The sequence below is a fragment of the Astatotilapia calliptera genome, chromosome 5 (genome assembly GCF_964374335.1).
Source record: "Astatotilapia calliptera chromosome 5, fAstCal68.1, whole genome shotgun sequence".
NCBI lineage: Eukaryota > Metazoa > Chordata > Actinopteri > Cichliformes > Cichlidae > Astatotilapia > Astatotilapia calliptera.
In genome coordinates this window covers 17,300,981-17,319,902 of record NC_137426.1, presented here as the reverse complement: position 1 = coordinate 17,319,902, position 18,922 = coordinate 17,300,981, and the positions used below count along the sequence as shown (strand labels likewise).

The 18,922-nt window shown below is 41.4% G+C and overlaps 2 protein-coding genes across 2 annotated transcripts in view; both read left to right on the top strand.

The window, feature by feature from the left end:
* The first annotated feature begins 2,661 nt into the window (after nucleotides 1-2,661).
* tnfrsf1b (tumor necrosis factor receptor superfamily, member 1B) lies at nucleotides 2,662-9,154 on the top strand. Its single transcript, XM_026167654.2, has 9 exons — nucleotides 2,662-3,264; nucleotides 4,650-4,743; nucleotides 6,082-6,207; nucleotides 6,326-6,484; nucleotides 7,271-7,364; nucleotides 7,444-7,700; nucleotides 7,818-7,904; nucleotides 8,052-8,110; nucleotides 8,476-9,154. The coding sequence occupies exons 1-9, from the start codon at nucleotides 3,118-3,120 to the stop codon at nucleotides 9,022-9,024; spliced, it is 1,572 nt and encodes a 523-aa protein (XP_026023439.2). The 5' UTR covers nucleotides 2,662-3,117; the 3' UTR covers nucleotides 9,025-9,154.
* An 8,779-nt stretch (nucleotides 9,155-17,933) lies between these two features.
* Nucleotides 17,934-18,922, top strand: part of trim62.1 (tripartite motif containing 62, tandem duplicate 1) — a 34,262-nt gene continuing 33,273 nt past the window's right edge. Inside the window, exon 1 of the mRNA XM_026167651.2 lies at nucleotides 17,934-18,072. The gene's annotated coding sequence lies outside the window, so the exon portion shown is untranslated. The remainder of the gene's footprint in view (nucleotides 18,073-18,922) is intronic.

Genomic DNA, 18,922 nt, shown 5'->3' with positions numbered 1-18,922 from the left:
TAGAAATCCCACCCATAACACTGTCGCTTTCCAGTTTGTCCCCTCTAAGCCAACTAATTTGAATTTCTGAATACATTAAAAAAATCTACATGCAATGTATTTCAACCAATTAAATCCACAGAAATAGGGTAAACACGATTCTACTGATTTCTTTTTGATGTATTTCTGCTGCTCAGAAGGGATATAATGACTGGGTAATAATTCATATCTTCCTGTTCTGGTGAAGCACTTTGAAGGTTTGTGCCACAAACATCAGAGACTGAGTTATCTGACAGACAGACATCCGATAGTTGACTTACTTTGCGGATGTTGTGACATAAATGAAAGGCTTCTGTGTAAGATGTGGCCCTGTGATAGCAAAAGTGTTTTTCTCTCTAACACTTGTCAATAAACGAATCTAACCCTGTTGATTATGGTCGTTAAACCTTTCAGTGTATTTGTTAGAAGCACCAACTTTTTCTTCCTTCAGCGAAAACAGGATCTGAAAGTCACTAGAGAGTGACAAGATGGCATTGCATAATCATCATTATGGCTGGTAACGGTGGCATAGATGCATTTTGGGATTTCGATGGTATGCGCAATTTGCTGTGAAATATTTAGACTGACTTCTTCAGAAATAGAAGCAAGCAGTGCGTTCATTCCCGTCTCAAGAATGTTTCATGTCTGTCATTAACAAATATCATGCTGTACTTTTGGAAATTAGTCATCAGTACTATATGCAAAATCAGTGCCCTATCACGTGAAAGTTAAGATATTTAGAAAAACCTTTAAAAAGGTTTCAATTCACCTTGTTGTGGTTTTTTACTACAACATGAAACTCAGGTGAGGCTAATGCTCTAAAATAAGCTCAGAATTTCATGAAAAAAGTTTTTTATTTTAGATTAAACATTAGAAGACTGTAATGGACAAGAGGGCTGATACTGCTGAGCAGCAGAGACGTGATGACAATGTGGGAGGGGAAACTTTATTATGAAATGTCAACTTCTCACACAGGAACAAACACTGCGGCACAGGGGCATCAGACTGGGCAAAGCACAAACGCATTCAGTGTCATAGCAGAAAACATGTCTTAACAAGAATAAAACAGTTGAGGTGTAAAGTATGATAAAACAAACCTCTCTGCCTTTCACTATTCCCATGTCTCCACAGAGAGATCAAGCTGGGAACGTCTCACCCAAAGACTCTTGAGCAATGTCAGCTAGCAGCCACAGAGTTGAACCTGTGTTTCTGGTTTCTTTTTTTTAGATCATTAAAAAGGAACTTAAAAATCTTTATTCATGTGACAAAACTATAAGTCTAGACACACATATCTATCCACATCAATCCTTTGAGTAGATTAGGTAGTACAATAGCCATTGCATTTGACCCATATAATTTGCAAGCTGTGCTCTATAGACGGCTGTGCATCTAGGTTGCTGTGTATAAAGAAATCTAGGGCATTCACTTCCTGTTTTAAAGGTGACTTCAATACATATTTTTTTTAGCACTTCTATTTTTTGAATGAATTGTTGACACAGCGCTTAACTTTTTATTACCTGTCAGTTTTTCCCCGAACATCAAAAATCCTATTAAATGATCAAATTAAAGTAGTTTTCAGCTCCATAAGCTGATCCAAGATCTCCCAATCTAGTCTACCGACCACATGGAGAAGTATGCTGTTGGCATAATACAGGCTAAAAGCAATGCAATTGTGATTTAGACTAGACAAATGCTTACAGATAAAGTCCATTTACAACTGGAAAGGAAAGCTGCCAACAAAACCTAACGTTTACCAGAATCACTACGCCTTCATTAAGGCACAGGTGAATCTGACTATAATTACATATTGTATCTAGTGTGTTGTTGCTTAAATTATGCTAGTCTTATGGCAGGTAAGACAAGATTCGGCTTGCTCTTTCAGCCCTAACCCTGGTCGTGTTAAATGGACTGAAGAAATACAAAAGCACAATTCAAACTTGTAAGCAGGCTTACAAATGTATATAGGGTGACAAGTATCAAAACTTAGGTTTCACAGATATGTGAATGTGTGTTACTGGTTTTCTTCCTTCAACTTCTTAACTCAGTTCAAGGAAACTGCTCCTGCTTACACATGAGTATCAAAACTTAGGTTTTAGGACAATGTCCTTATTTTGAATCTTACAACTCCAAGACGATGTTTTTCATTATCTTCCAACAATCTTTGTGACACTAAAAACTCAGGGCTGAACCTTAAGTAACCCTGCTAAGTCCCAAATGCTATTTTGCAGTACAGCCCTCAGCAGCAGAACTTGATTGCTGAGTTTGAATTTAAAGCAGCATAATTAGGCAGATGTAACCACGATAAGTGGGAAGTAATTCTGGTGCATTTATGCTGATCTACGTTCGAGCGTTGAAGGGCAACAGACACACAATCCTCATCTCAATGCACATCAGCAAATTTAATGCTTATAGCTAAACACTAATGTCACATGCATTTTAGCTGAATAAAACTCTTTGTTTACGTGACTAAATAGAACTTAGTAGCTGAGAATGCCAGATCCAATGTCTTTTCACTCAGATGTTTAGATACTGATAATAAAGCCCTACCTTCTTGTTGAAACTAGTAAAGACCACTTAGCAAATCTACATAATGCGAAAAGATGTGGATTAAAAATGACTTCCAAGTTGTTGTTCAAAGGTCTATTTCTTAATTTTTTTATGTGACAAACTTTTTGGCACATCATGTTACTGACCTAACGACCCCTTTTCATATGTACTAAATTAATTATTACCTATTCATACTGGTGTTCTGTCCATAGGCAGACATTTCTTTGTAGAAGTCTAAATTTTACTTTAACATGAAAGAAATATTATCCATAAACACCATTGTTTCCTCACGGCACAGCCAGCAGCTGGAGTAAATCTTACTCTTTTAGCAGACACTGAATTACCCCAGGTAAACAAACGCTGAGATCATAGCAATCTTATACTGCGCATTTATAACGGATATCATATGTAAACATGTGGGAGTCCAACATCGCTTTTTAAACATGAACTGTACCACTTCGTATTAGGTTTTTACAGATATGTGAATACGTGTTACTGGTTTACTTCCTCCAACTACTTAACTCAGTTCAAGGAAACTACTCCTGCTTACACATGAGCACAGTGAGTGTTGACCCGCCTAGAAATGAAAAGTACAGTGCGCACGCTGGCTGCCGACTCGTCTCCTCTGTGGTTTACTTTAAAGAAGCAATGAAGGACACGCTTTTACTGCTGTTTCTGCTGTGTGCCCAAACTATCAAGGTAGGCTTTGTCACTGTCTTTAAGTCTGTCACACTTGATTGTACTGTTCATCGCAGACTGGATGAATACCAGTGCAGTGGGATTCAGCTAATGACCAGAGGGACAGTTTAAATGGAAAAGGAACTGAAGACGCAGTTCTCTGAAATCACTGAAAGACCGTCATTAACATTAAAGATTTAATGTAGATGTCTAACTTCTGTCATGTAATTTAACCTTTCTAATGTGTTTCTGTATATTGTTTAATCTGATCACCTGTCCTGAAACCAACAAACGGAGAGTTTTTCATTTCTTTTAAAGCATTTCTTAATAGTCTGTATCAATGTGATCATATTACAGTAAGTTTTACCGTGGAATTTTAATGAATAGGTTGTGCTGTGGTGAACCTGTATGAATGTTTGGTTTCGGTTACTTGCTCTCTAATGGAGTTTCAGACTGAATATCTCATTGCAGAAATGAAGGAGCAGCTCTTTCTGTTATCTCCCTGTATCACTGTGCTTTTCTGTAAATCATTAGTTGTTTTAGGCATGAAGCCGAGAGCTGGAGGAAAACACAGACTATTATCACTGATTAACTGTCAGGAAATAAGAACAAAGTGCTTCATAAATCACCTTTGTCATGACTCGCAGTAGTACCGGTGGTCACACTACACAAGAATTTACTGCTTAGGAACCCAGCGCTTCCAGGTCGCCGCCTCTGTTTCCTGTAATACGAGAAACACGGTGCTGCAGTCAGCATAATCGTTCATTTTGCTTGTCATTGGAGGCCACTGCGGTGAGGGAGTTTCATGTTTTTTTTGTGTGTGCATAGGACAGGTGTGCAAGCAGCTACAATGTACTTCAGTCTTTACTATCTTTTGGTGTGTGAGACAGAAGCACAGGCAGAGATGGCATGTGAGTTAAGGCATTGGTATGCGTGCACTGCCCAAACGCCCAGAAATACTGCAGAAAAAAGAGTCACTTCCTATGAATTCTGAACAAGAGTTTGCTTGTTTGACCATGTCTGCACTGGGGCCAGCACCATTACCAGAAAGGAAAAAGTGGGCGAAGGTGTGGGTAGTCTGGTTCTACTTTAAGGTCCTATTTAACATACTCAAAAGTACAGCAGGTTATATCTCAACCTGTCTGTTTCCTATATCAGACAGTGACTAAATCTTTGATTTTGAAATTACTATCTTAACTGAGTTTGCTAATGTTTACGCTTATTGTCTACTTCTGAGAACATTTATAGCAAAAACGTCATACACTTTCCACATAAATTTGTAATTTCAGAATTACTAAATTTACCTGAATTACTGGCTCTGGGTTGGAGGGTTACAGCATTCTTCGCTGTCTACATCTAAGGAGCAGAAAATGAGATGCGCTCAAGTATTTGTCTGTTTCCCATAGGTCTGCTCTACACCCTACAAGAGTGAAAATGGACAGTGTCGAAATGACACAGAGTACAATCACAATGGCCTGTGCTGTACAAAGTGTCGCCCTGGTAAGAGTTGTCCTGTAAACATAACAAAGACTGCATTTTTTTTTTTTTACAAAACTTTCCACCACAACAGTTAGACTAGATAAACAATGGTCAGGCATAAGCTATTCTGAAAGTTGCATCACTACACGATGAGCACTAACGCATGTCATGAAACATGTTAGTAAAACTTGGGTGTGAAGGTGTGAAAGAAGGAAATTTTCACCTACTGTGACTAATTATATGTATTTATAAGCTGCTCTTTCATCCTCAGAGACGAAGGAAAGCAAACGCACAATACTGTTAATTACTTAAAGATTTAAAGCAGAATTTTAATACCTTACACATAACACAGCTTAACAAACACAGACCGCCCAACTTCATTTGGAAAGGTGCACACACAAAGCCTCATAAAAGTCTACAGTTCCACATCTATTACAAACTGAAATAGACATGAAAAATCAAGCTATTACTATGTAGAATTTCATAGTTAAAATACAATGTGTATACTGTAACATAAACAGGTAGTACCTGTCAACAAGTAGTAACAATGAACACTCTTTTGAATGATACAGATATATTAAATACTAAGGTATTACTCAGTGGTGGACTTTATGGGATTTGAGGAATAGAGAACAGGGGCTTTTTTGTTCTTTCTGCAACAAAAACTACCAGCTTGGTAATTGTGTACTTCCTGACTCCGAACAAAAATGCTGGTTAATACTGCAGGTAGGCTGGGTTTCGTAATGACTGCACTAACAAAAGGTGCATTCACACAAGGATTTCCCTCTGTTTATTTCCTCTTTTGTTAAGCAGTGGCTTGTGTGTGTTTTTGGCTTTGTGAACCTCCTGCTGTGACAACAGTGATTTGGGCCACACTGAGCTGGAAATCAGTTTTACTTTGAAGCATTTCAGCCGTTTTGCCCTCGCTCCACCCCTGCTCATGAGATAACTTGATCTCCCATGCTCACTAATCTCATCTCTCCCACTCAGTATGAAGTTAATTGTTTTACTTCCCACTTTACCACTGAATGAGTGCAGCAGACATTTTATTGGACTGCCTTTTATCGGTTAAATGTGTGTATTAAATGCTATAGTTGCAATAACTTAATGCACTCAGGGACAGAGTATAAAGTATTGTATTATAATGCATTGTATGTGTCACTGTTACGTTATCAAAGTATGACCAGATTTTATTAGGCTAAACAATTAACAACTATGACAAATAACATTAAACTTGTGCTTTTGGCCTTTTTGGGGCTTTTGTAGAGTTACGGTACCTATGTGCAGTAATAAAATGCATATAAAACTTGTAAATTAAATATAAATGTAAGTTAAGTAACTAAAATGATATAATTACAGGCTATCGAGGGGACACACGTTGCACTGAAACTACCGATACTGTGTGTACACCATGTCCTCCGGATCAGTATCGAGAGAACTTTAACTTCTATCCAAACTGTAATAGCTGTCAAAAATGCAAAGAAGGTCAGTGGATGAACTGTACATCTCCATGTTATTACACTCATATTTGTCCAGTTATTGTTTTGTTTAATACCAACAAGCAATGGATGTGAGCAAAGAATACTTTTCTGTCTTCAACTAGAAAAAGGTTTACAGTATGCACAGAACTGCTCCTCTACAACACCGTCCAAGTGTATTTGCAGACCTGGGAGGTTCTGCCGCTTGGGATATGACAATCCATACTGCTCAGACTGCAAAAAATACAAACAATGCAAACCTGGCTTGGGAGTGTCTGTAAAAGGTAAAACTTTTTTTTTTATATCTCTCTTGTCACTATGTTTTTATGGTACATCTTAAAACAATATTTTGAAATTTAAGGATGTACCATTTGTCAGATGAGCCAACTTCTTTCTGTGAGGGTCTTCTGTAATTACTACTAATAAAAATATAACAAAAATAAAAGGAGAGGGGTACATGCTGGTGCAGTGGTTAGCACTTTTGCCTCAAGCAAGACCTCCTGATTGCCTGTGCGAGTTTCCTCTGGGTGCTTTAATTTCCTCCCACAGTCCACACTTATCTGGGTTGATGTTTTGATTTAACAAGAACAGGCCCTTTTCTAAGTATAGCTTTAACTTTAGTGGTTACTGGAATAGAAAAAGTACTGGTGTCGGCCCTCAGCCTCCTCGTAGATATACTCCACTCATTGACAAAGTTATATGCTGTTACAGATTCATTTATAGATCAATCAAGAGTCATCAACATGATCAATTATTCTGGCTCATCCCACCAAATCACTCAACAAATACCATGTTATGACATTATTAGTATATTGACCTTTATCCTTAGTGCAATATAGCTGTCGGTATACTGTGCTCATGTGACTGCTTTTTTCGGGACAGTGGGTCAGATGCACTCTTCGCAGCTACAGCGTTTTTTTCTACAGATTTCTATTCAGTCTCTCTGATATTTCCCATGAAGTCTCAATATGCCAGTGCTTTTATTAATGTTGTTTTGTAACATGTTCCATACAATACAAGTCATAGAGTGAAACACGTCATTAAATTAAATGTTTTTCTGTTGTTGCCAGGCACACCAAATTCAGATGTGAAGTGTAAAATATGTCCCGAAGGCACGTTCTCTGACAAGACCTCCTCCACTGACCCCTGCCAGCCCCACACAGAGTGAGTGAAGGAGAGCTATGGTATTTCCACAAAGGTGTTCCAGACTCAAATTGCTGACCCTTCTCTTTGTTCTCTTCAGCTGCAATGGGAGGGCTGTTCTTAGAGAAGGCAATACTGAATCAGACAATGTGTGTGAACCGTACTCACAGTCGACAACAACTGACAATCACAAGAAGAGTGTCGGTACAACTCCCAGCACAAGCACGACCACAGTTGCACCAAGCTCAGGCTCGACATCTCTGCTAAGAAGCACCACACAGTCTGCCTCAGTTTCAGAAGAACCCTCCACCTATTTAGTAACAAGCCTACTGACCCCACCGCCTGACAGCAGTTATGGTACTATAACTGACTAACTTTCAGACTACTCATAAGAAAACAGCTGTGTATGAAAAGTATTTCAAAAGTGCTCTTGTTTTGCTTCTTTTGAGATGTATCTCTGCTTACCTCTCTTAGTTGGATTAATTGCTTCTGTCACTGGATTACTTGTCATCACCATCATCCTTTTTCTGCTATGTTATTGTCAAAAAATCTGCAAGAAAGGTAAATATATGCTTTTATAGGCATTATGTTTATTTCTGAGTTACATTAGAGAATGATAAGGACCAGTTAGTTTTTAACTTCTTTACAAGGAACAGTTTTTATTACACTTTCCCTCTCTTACTTACAACCATTGTTCTTTTTTCTTAGACACTGCAAGTTTATCTCCTAAGGTGGATGCAAACGGAAACTGTGAGACTGCTGACGAAGTAAGTCTCGGCTTTCTATCTTTCATACTGAATACACCCTACATTTAGTAAAGTACACATCCTCTGTGGTCTGCAATTCAGTACAAGATCACTGCCATTTATTCTCCCCCTTTTAAAGTTGATTGCGTTCAGTTTTACAACAATTAAATCATGAAACATTCCCATTTGCACGTTTATTGATATAATCCAGTCCAGTACAACACCACTGCTAACTGTAACCACAGTGCGACTTCCAATAAAAGCATCAATAAAAACTGGGCTTGGTAGGCACCATAAAATTTGTCTTTATGGCAGAATAGCTCAGTGTTTGTGATTTTTTTTAAAATCCGCTGGAAATGAACTTCTCTTTTTCTTCCTCCCTGCAGAAATACAGTGGGAAAACTCAGCTGACTTTATTTAAAGTTGCATCACAAGAAAATGAGTGCCTGCTAGAAAAAGGGGAAGCCAGCAGTGATCACAGTCAATGCACAACCAATACCGAAACTTTAACTAGAACTGATGGTTGCAGCAGCCAGGAATCCATCAGCCCTTTACATTCCACTTTTGCGCTTGACAATCCATTGTCTGTTCTGTCCGAGCCCAAGACTTTACACTCCAACAAAGACTCTGCTGCACCACAGCCCAGTATCCAAACACAGACGTCCTCTCAGCCCAGCAGCCCTCAGATCATCACGCCCATGACTACCAGCCCACACGTCAACGTTAACATCACTTTGCACATAGGAAACGGGTCCTGTGGGACACCAGCTTTCATACCTGCGGACTTGATAAAACCTGACTGTAAGCTCCCCTATGGAGAGGAAGAGGAGTCTTTTAGCACCCCACAGCAAGAAGATGGCAAACAGTCACTAATGTCAGTGCCGGAGAGTTCCAATTACTGCACTGAGCACACGAAGCAAGACTCATATGCATGAAAGACTGATGTTAAGGTACACAACTATTTCCACTTTGAAGGCAGAAACTGTTACTTATTGTTTATATTTGTATATATATGTATATATAAATATATATAAGCCGTGCTGGAAATAAAAATGTAAATATGGAGAGAGGTGTAGTCTACAGTCATCATAATATATTACATCTATATCCAATGTTTGTTGTAAAATGCATATCTTGTGTGTACAGTTTTGCTGAAAGAATCATTTTCTTTTGTTAAGATACCACACATCACTATATTGTGTATTACATGTAAGGTAACCTCAAAAATGTGTTTGGATACCAAAACCACACTTTAAAAAAATGTAGGTCAACTGCACTAGATGACAAAATGTCAAAGATTAAGCAAATTATTTTAAAGCAAAATGGCACAGCTACACTTTAAATTATATATTTTTAAAAAAAATACATATTCAAGAAAACACTCTGGTCATGCAGCAGTGGCTGCCCTAAAGAGTTCAGTCACAGTCTTTCAGAAACTAGGCTGGGTTCCTTGCAGTTTGCAGAAACTGCTTGACAATATTGGGCCATGAAGTCAACTAGTTGAAATAGCTGTGGTTTCCTCCATGTGACAGAGGGCACAGATATCCGCTCATTCACGCTTCTGTATGCTGCATGTGCTCTGTGGGATATTCTGTGAATTTAATTTCCTCATTTGCAAAATATTTCTACAACGGGGGGGCTGAAGATCGACGTCGGTCACATACGCTCATCAGACGCTTTATTAGGTACACCTTGCTAGTACCATGTTAAATCTCTTTTGTCATAGCCGTCTTAATTCTCTTAAAACATTCCTCAGAGATTTAGTCCATGTTTGGGTCCACTGAAGCAACTGTGTGACAGTTGCTGCAGATTTGTCATGTTTGAGTCCATGATGCAAATCTCCTGTTTTACCACATCCAAAGGTGCTCTGTTGGATTCAGATCTGATGATCTTGATGATTTGAAGTTTGTGCATTATCCTGCTGGAAGAAGCCATCATAACCGAACCATCAGGATGCCGTAGCAGAAATTGAGAATCAGAGCAGGCAACATCTTTCCAATCTTTTCTTGTCTAATTTTGCTTAGTACATACACATCTCAGCCTCAGTTTCCTGTTTTTAGTTGACAAGAGTGGTACAGACTGTGGTTTTCTGCTACTGTAACCCATCTGCTTCAAAGACTGGCGTGCTGTACATTCAAAGATGCTCTTCTGGTTACAACCTTGGTTGTAACAAGTGGTTGACTTATTTTTGCCTTCCTAGCTGCTCAAAACAATATGGCCAGTCACCTCTTGAATCAACAAGATATTTTCACCGAGAGAACTGCTGTTGGCTGGGTGTCTTGTTTTTCAGATGATTCTCGGTAAACTCAAGAGATGGTTCTGTGGGAAATTCCCAGTACATCAAAAGTTTCTAACATAATCAGACCAGCTCATCTGGCACTAACAAATATGCCACATTAATAGTCACGTAAATCACCTTTCTTCTCCTTGTGATGTCTGGCTTGAACTTCTGCAAGTCATCTTGACCATAACGACCAAATGCACTGAGATCAAGCCATGTAATCGGCTAATCAGGAGTTGAAGAGGTGTACCTAACCAAGATGTCGGTGAGAGTCGACGTGTAGTTACATTTCTAGGGGGTGTATATCAGGTTATAGCAAAGGATTTCAGAGGGGTATGCAGTTACAATGTAAATAAAAGGTGTATTTTTATTTATGTATTTGGCTGATTTAAGTTTGCATCCAAATATTTACAAAAACAAACAACAGTACATGTCTGTTTGAAAATCATAGCCATAATTTCTGAGTTTTAAACATCACACACCCTTTTTATCTAAATTCCTTGATTCTACTTTAAATGTTCTGTAAACAGACTTGCATTTGGTAAGTCTCATTTATCCTAGAAGTGATCCCTGCTGCTGTTTCACACCTGCTCTGCTTGATGTTGCTCACAATTATTCAGTCCAATCTGCTGCTGCGCTTTCTCTGCCTGGTACCTCATGTTCTCGGTCATGACATGACATGAATGCTTTAAAAGTATCAACATCAGCTTTTCTCTAACAGCATGGTGGGAGTTTCTAAAAATAACGGAGTCTTCATTAATCCCATGCAAACGTACACCTATCTGGAATAACCCTGACATATTACAAAACAATAATATGATTAATTTCCCAGAATGGAGTTGTAAAGGAATTAAATACTTAGAACATATATTAGAGGGAACAGAATTTATTCCATTTGACAGACTAGTTGAACAATATGGGATCAACAAGACAAGGTTTTTAGAATATCAACAAATTAAATCCATAGTAAAAAAGAAATTTAACCTCAGTCAAGTTGAATTACAAACACCACTAAGTGCGGCACATTTTCTTACTCTTAAATCCCCCAAATTATTATCTAAAATATACAGAACACTTTCTAAATTAGATGAATCAATATCCCTTCCTACTGCAAAGTGGGAAGCAGATTTATCAGTCAACCTAGACCAAAACTTCTGGTCTCAGATTTGCTTAAAAACTTTTAAATTAATTAAAAATCCCAGTCTGCAATTAATACAATACAAAATACTTCATAGAGTGCACTATACAGGTCATCGGATGTTCAAGATGGGCTTTACATCTTCCAACAACTGCTCACACTGTCAAGGCAATACACCAGACAATTACATCCACGCTCTTTGGTTCTGTCCACCAGTGCAAAAGTTTTGGCGCGAGATATGTGAAGACTTATCAAAGTGTCTGAAATGTAACATTCCAACTTCCCCCTTAGTGTGTCTACTGGGCAGCTTAGATAATGTTGTTACGTTTCGGTGTTGTCAGTGTTTTGTTTTTGCGTGACTGTCATGTGTTTCCTGTTTTACTTTGAAGGTCTGTTGTTATCTTAGTGTGTTCAGTTTACGTTTCCTTGTCTCGTCAGGTCTAATTTGCCCCAGCTGTGTTTCCCTCCTGTGGTCCATTCCCTAATTGCTCCTTCTATGTATTTAAGCCCTGTGTTTCTGTATGTCATGGTCGCGATCTTCCCCCCGTTGTAAATAGTTTGACGTCTTGTTGTAAATAAATAGTTTGTTGTAAATACTTTCGTTTCGGGATTTTGGTGGTGAGCTTTAGTGGGGTTTTTGCGTGTGTTTTTTTTTTTTTTTTTTTTTTTTTTTTTTTCTTTAAAGCAAAATGATATTTATTTACAACGCAAGGCGCCAATTTTTTTTTAAGTGTCTCAAAACGAATTTATTTACATCAAAACACAAAACGTCATGTTGCACTCCGGTTGCCTAGGCCGGGGTGTAACAATGTCACTTCAGAAAAGAATATCGCCCATATGGTTTTCACTGCCCTATGCATAGCCAAGAAAACAGTCCTCATGAACTGGAAAAATAAAAATAATCTTAATTCTAACCAATATAGAAATTATCTATTAGATTACATTAGTCTTGACACAGCCTCTGCCACCACATTAGATCAATTGCTCTGGGCCCCTTTTATCAGCTCCATCACCTAGTGGGGGTGGGGGGTCATAGTTTGGTCCCGCCTTCACTGTTGTGATTGGTGAGGGGGTAGGGACAGGCTTAGGGCGTCAGGGGGTTCCCGGGAGGCATCTTCCTTGGGGGGCTCAACCCGGGGTAGCGGTCACGTCCGGTTGGGGGCTCTGTTGGCTCTCAGGTGACTGTTTCCTCGCGGCTGCGTGCAGCGGGGCTAGGGGAGGGTCTGTGCTGACGGGCGTGGGTTACTGACCTGGCAACCTGGCTGCCCCTGGGTGGGTCCGGGATGGGCGTGAGGTTCTGGGGGCGCTCAGTCTCTGGGCTGGGGCCCGGGCCGGGCCTCGGGGGCTTGGGTCCTGGTTGGTGTGCTGCCGGGGTTGTGGGCGGGTGGGTGCATGGGGGCCCGGCCCTGGAGCAGGGTGCCGCCGGTGCGTCGAGCCGCCTGGGGGGCTCTTCAACTGGTGGGGGGGATGGTCACATCTTGCAGGAGCTTTCCTCTCCTCAGGGGCTCTCTCTACAGGAGGGGGAGATACAGGAGAGGTGGAGGAAGATCTCAGCCTGGGCGTTTACCGTCTTATGTAGTCTGGAAGATGTGTGGATGGTGGGGTGGGTGCAGTTTTCTCTGTGGTGGGGTTGGGTGGACTGTCCAGGGCTCTGTGGAGCCGGAGGGCGCTACTGCACTGGGCCCCGGTCTGATGGGCCTGGGCCCCCCTTCCCTGGCGGGTTGCGGAGGGTGGGAGTGCCTACTGGGGTCAGCGGGGGAGCTGGCCCCAGGGAGGGGTTACCTGCCCCTCCCTTCCTTCCCTCCCCATCTCCAGCTGCCTCCCTCTTCCCGCTCCTCCACAACCACCCACACATGCAGGGCCTTGGAGTCACCAGGGTGCAGAGGAGGCTACCCCCCCCCCGTCCCCTTCTGGCTGCCTCTGCCTCAATTTTATCCCACAACTTAGACATTCACATTATTCACACTCTCATTACACATACATATAGGATCTTGGGGGTGGGCACAATCACGGAGTCCAAATTACCATCAGGGTGTACACCTCACCCCTGACGTCGTTGCCCACCTCTCAATTTTAAATACACTTAGTCATTGAGGGCTAGCAGGAGGGACTATGCGCTTACCTGCTGCTCCTTGGCAGGTAGCTCCATGCCCTCCTGGGTTTTAATTACACCTTAGAACACATATGCATCAACACTACAATGAGCGGGTGGAGGGAGGTTTGGAGTCTTCTCCCACTCCCATTCTCTGCGGCCTGCTGGAGCGGGAGGGCTAGTAGGAGGAGTTGGCCGTCCGACTGCGGTCTGGGGTGTGGGGCCTCCCTGCTGCTGCGGAGTCGGGGTGGTCTGCCTCTCCCCACCGCAGGGAAAAGGGTAACACCACCTGGGTCTGGGTGCAATTCCCCCCTCCAGGGGCAAGGGTACCTAGACCCGGTTTGTAGAGTACGCTTGGGGAGTGTGATTGTGTGTACAGCGTCTCTTTATGTCTGTCTCCACGTTGGTTGAGTGTGGAGTGAGTGCATATGAGAGCATGAGGGTGGGAATGGATGTTTGTGTCTGTGTGTGCCTGTATGTCTGTGTCTATATGTCAGGTTGGGTATCAGACCCCACCTCTCTGGGGACACCTCAGGCCCTCCAAGGTTTGGAGGCCTATCTCCCCCCACCACCACTTCCCCTGCCGGTGGCGGACTCCCTCAGGTGTCGGTGTGTTGGTGGTTCTTTGTGTCTGGGGGTGGGCGTCCGGGTACACACCGGCTCACTCCTTGGCGGCCGCTTGTCGGGGCCTGGGGCCTGGGGCTCGCTCGGGCCCCTTTGGAGGTGGGGTGCCCCCGGCCTCTCGGCCTGGGGCTCGGTCACTCAGGCACAGCTGGGGGCCGGCGGAGCTCACGGGCGCGTCACTGCAACTCCCCCTGACTTCTGCTCCGCGGCTGCTGGGCGAGCCCTCATCTGGGACTCTCCTCAGCTCTTACTGGAACAGTGGCGCGGCTGCCCCTCTGTTGGTCTTCCATGGTCTCTTGTGTTCTGGGGGCCTCTGGATGTCTGGAGTTTTGATCTCCTCCATACCCGCTTCACACCCTGGAGGACGGGGCTGTGGCCCCCCCACACTCCCTAGCAGATCATTACGTGGAGAAACCTTTGGAATGCAAGCATGCTGATCCACACAGGTATGCACACATGGGTATTCACAGACGCGGACTAAAGCTTTCTTGGCTGCTGCCTCAAAGCACACTGTGCGCTGTCTATCTTGCGTGCTGCACAATATCGTTTATTATTTAGTAAATATTGATATCTATGACTAGCTAGTTTATTGTGATGGTGCTTTGTTTTCTCTATTATTATGTTGCTCTTTGTTGTTTGCTGTCTCCTCTGTTTGTTTTTTTTGTTTGTTTTTTTTTTTTCTCCATACAGGTGACCCAGGAGTTCTTTTTTTTTTTTTTCTCTCTCTTCCCCCCCCCCTCTCACCGTCTCTTCTCCCCTTTGGTTTTCTTTCTTTCTCTCCCCCTCTTTCTCTCATTCATTCCCCCTGTCCTATTTATAAAAAAAAAAAAAAAATGACAAAGGATGAACTGAAGCTCTGCCATCACGTAATGTCGCATACTGCTGTTTCTGATGTCATTTAAGAAGAGAAAAAAAAAAAAAAAAAGAAAATCATAGCCATAATTTCTGAGTTTTAAACATCACACACCCTTTTTATCCAAATTCCTTGATTCTACTTTAAATGTTCTGTAAACAGACTTGCATTTGGTAAGTCTCATTTATCCTAGAAGTGATCCCTGCTGCTGTTTCACACCTGCTCTGCTTGATGTTGCTCACAATTATTCAGTCCAATCTGCTGCTGCGCTTTCTCTGCCTGGTACCTCATGTTCTCGGTCAGAAGTCTTCCATTTCTTGTTTTATTCTTTAACATTTTAAACAAATGTGAAAGACAGAAGATTTTGCTGATTTGACAAAACTGCGCAAAAAACCAAAGCTTGACTTTTTCTTTGAGCTCATTTCACTCGCCTCTGAAACTATTTAAAACTATAATAGTATTTCTATTTTCAAAAATGGAAAGAGTACCCTAGCTAGTTTTAAAGGTTTTATACTTTTGGGTAGTGGAGTAAAAGAAGCAGCATATTTTCATGTGAAATACACCACCAAGCCACAGCATTAAAACCACCTTCCTAACATTGTGTAAGTCCCCTACCTGCGGCTAAATCACCTCTGACCCTTCACACCTCTGGTTCCTCAAGACCTCACGTATCATGCGGATGCAGTCCTTGGAATCTGGGAAATTTGGAGGCTAAATCAAAAGCTCTTCCTTTAAGCCCTTCCTGAGCATTGTTTTTTTTTTTTTGGGGGGGGGGGGGGGGGGGGGTCGCAGTTCATTGTTTGCTTGGTTCGCAACAATGTTTGGGCACGTGTTATGTGTCAAAGAAACATCCACACAAATGCCAGGAACCAATGTTTCTCTGAAGAACACTGCGTTCTAATAAGATAATCACTGTTGTTTACTTCCTCTACAGTGGTTTTATTGGTGTGGCATCTTCGTGTAGTGGGGTTGGTGTAGAGTAGCAGGGAACTACAGCTGGCTCTGGCTACTGTCGATGTGAAAGTGCGTGACTCTACTATCAGAACGAGACTACACAAGTTTGACTTTTATGGGAGGTGTTCAAGGATGAAAACTTCACTCTCTAAGAGAAACATTAAGGCCAGACTGAAGTTTGCCAGAGTGAACATAGACAAAGACAATGACTTCTGGAATAATGTTCTTTGGACTGATGAGTCTAAAATTGAATTATTTGGACACCAGAACAGTAGACATGTTTGGCATGAACCAAATACAGCCTTCCAAGAAAAGAACCTCATACCAACTGTGAAGCATGGATGTGGCAGTATCATAGTTTGGGGATGCTTTGCTGCAGCAGGACCTGGCCAGCTCACCATCATAGAATCCATCATGAATTCGACTGTGTATCAGAGGGTGCTTGAAGAATATGTGAAATCATCTGTAAAACAAAAAACAAACAAACAATTAAAGCTGAAGCGGAACTGGAGACAGCAACATGACAATGACCCAAAGCATACCAGCAAATCCACCAAGGACTGGCTAAAAACTAAGAAGTGGAGAGTCCTGGAATGGCCAAGTCAAAGCCCTGATCTTAATCCCATTGAAATGCTGTGTGGTGACTTGAAACGGGCTGTACATGCAAGAAACCCCCAGCTGAAAGAATTCTGCATTGTGGAGTGGGGCAAACTTTCTTCTAATCAATGTCAGAGACTGGTAAAAGGCTACAAAAAGTGTCTCACTGAAGTTATATCAGCCAAAGGGGGCAACACTAGTTATTAGGGGGTAGGGTGTCCTAACTTTTTTCTCTCCATTAAAATACACATTTTTGTTCATATCTTTTTTTTATGTGTAACAAAATGTTAATTTTTGCTGTTTAATTGCAATTAAGTCCCTTTTTTCTCCAGTAATACATGAAAACATGATTGGACACACTATTACACATATTATACATATTCATGATACATCAGCGACCAAGTGACCCACTTTTACATGTAGGTCCCTTTCAAGATTTTGTTTGGCTCTAGCTTACAAAAGTGAACATGCCAACAACAACAAAAATAAAATAAAATAAATAAAATAAAACAAACAGAGCCAAGAAAGGAAAGAGCTGCTCTGAATTGCATCACAATAGAAAATGAAGTGCACAAGTTTACAAAGACATCAAAAAAGACATTTATGATTAGAATAAGTTGGGACTGAAATGACATACAGCACATTTATCCTTAAACTTTAAGAAGTATAGTTCGCTTGTGTTACACAAACCTCTCAGCATTATTAACTTTAGTCCCAGTTTGGAAGGATATGCTTACTCTAATCAGTGTCTCAGCAGAACCACTCTTCTTTATAGTATTAATAAACGAAACTGTTGCATTTTGCTTTAATATGCCAAACCCGCGGTTCTTCTCTAGCTCTTGAAGAAACCGTTTACTTTTGATAAAACAAACGCTTATCCTCTGTCACGATACCTAAACCTGAAGATTAGGGTAGTTTTTTTGCGGACGCTTCTGACACCTGCTGGTCGAAGTTGGACACTACAACATCTCTCTGACTAATAAAATTGTTTTCAGTTAGAAGTGGCAGTTACTTTTCATGGCAGCTGCTGAACTTTTTTTTAAAGTCAGGCAATTTGCTCTACAAAAAAAAGTTGCTAACGGTTGATTTCTGTATATTTCTTTCTTGTAATTAGCTGAGCAGCAGCAGCAGCTTGTGAACGAAAAGAAAGGCAGTACGAGTCAATTCATTAGGAGAGGGGGATAAAACTTTACACAGTTTTATTCCTTGTCTCGTACTCAACTTGATAATCATTTAAATTACCACGCTACATATAAATTACTCTCGTTATCTTCCAAATGTTAGTCATAGATGACAAGTATCTTTCTTCCGAACATTGTGTGTGGTCGAGTCCCCGGCCCCCCTAATTTTTCGGTACAGTTGGTTGCATCCGTTGCCGCTGTGTGTTGCTCCCTTCCTGAAAGACACTTGCGTTGGAGCCGCTGATGTCGTTGAGCGAAGGCTGGTGAGTTTAGGCTCTTTTTGCTGTTTTAATTCGTTTCTTCTATTAATAATGGGCATTTTTTGGGAAGCCTCAACCTCCCGTATAGATTCCTACATACACCTTTCTAATTTTACGGCTAATTAAATCAGTGTTATGCCTCTTTTGTGTCCCCTATCTCCTCCCGCTGTGGTTGGCGGTGTCGTGGACCTGGTCGCTTATGTTTACAGTCCCTGCCAGCGAGCAAGGTGGATGAAATATGTTATATAATGTGTATTTATCCTAAGCAACAGCTCATATGTTGGTCCGATAGTTTGTGATAGATGGTGCGAATTAAATAAAAGAGCAGCACGGGATCTTGAAGCCCTTTACGGGAGGGTATTTAAAAGGCAGCTTCTTAACACCGGGGAAGGAGGTGGACAGGCAACGGAGATAATACTGACTGCTGCAGGTGTTTGTCTGTTGGTTTGGTGGACTGCTGCAGTCAACCAAACCAACAGGCAAATCCATTAGAAATGAGCAAATCCATTTCAAAGAGCGAGGAAATGGGTGCAGCAAAGTACAGAACTAGTTTGGTAGAAACGCTAATGTACGTCAGGTGTTTCCCCAGGTAAAGAGGAAGCTCACAAAGTGAAAGCAAAGAGCAGGCATTATATTATGAGAACAAAAGGGACTGCTTTAAAAAAGGTGGTACACGCTACTGCCAAATTATTAAAGGGATTTGTTTAAAGTTATGTCCACCGCCTTCATTAGGGCATGAGATTTTGAAGTGCTTTAAAATAAAGTCAGGATAATTGTATTCACTATCCATGAATGTGCGGTTGATTTCAAATTAATTGATGTGCTAAATGCTGCTGGATAAAAGGATACTTGG

Excerpts from the sequence above, each read along its gene's own strand:
- tnfrsf1b (XM_026167654.2), top strand. The coding sequence starts at position 3,118 with ATGAGCACAGTGAGTGTTGACCCGCCTAGAAATGAAAAGTACAGTGCG. Across the intron at positions 7,701-7,817 it reads ACCGCCTGACAGCAGTTATG|TTGGATTAATTGCTTCTGTC; the intron begins GTACTATAACTG and ends TACCTCTCTTAG. Across the intron at positions 8,111-8,475 it reads ACTGTGAGACTGCTGACGAA|AAATACAGTGGGAAAACTCA; the intron begins GTAAGTCTCGGC and ends TCCTCCCTGCAG.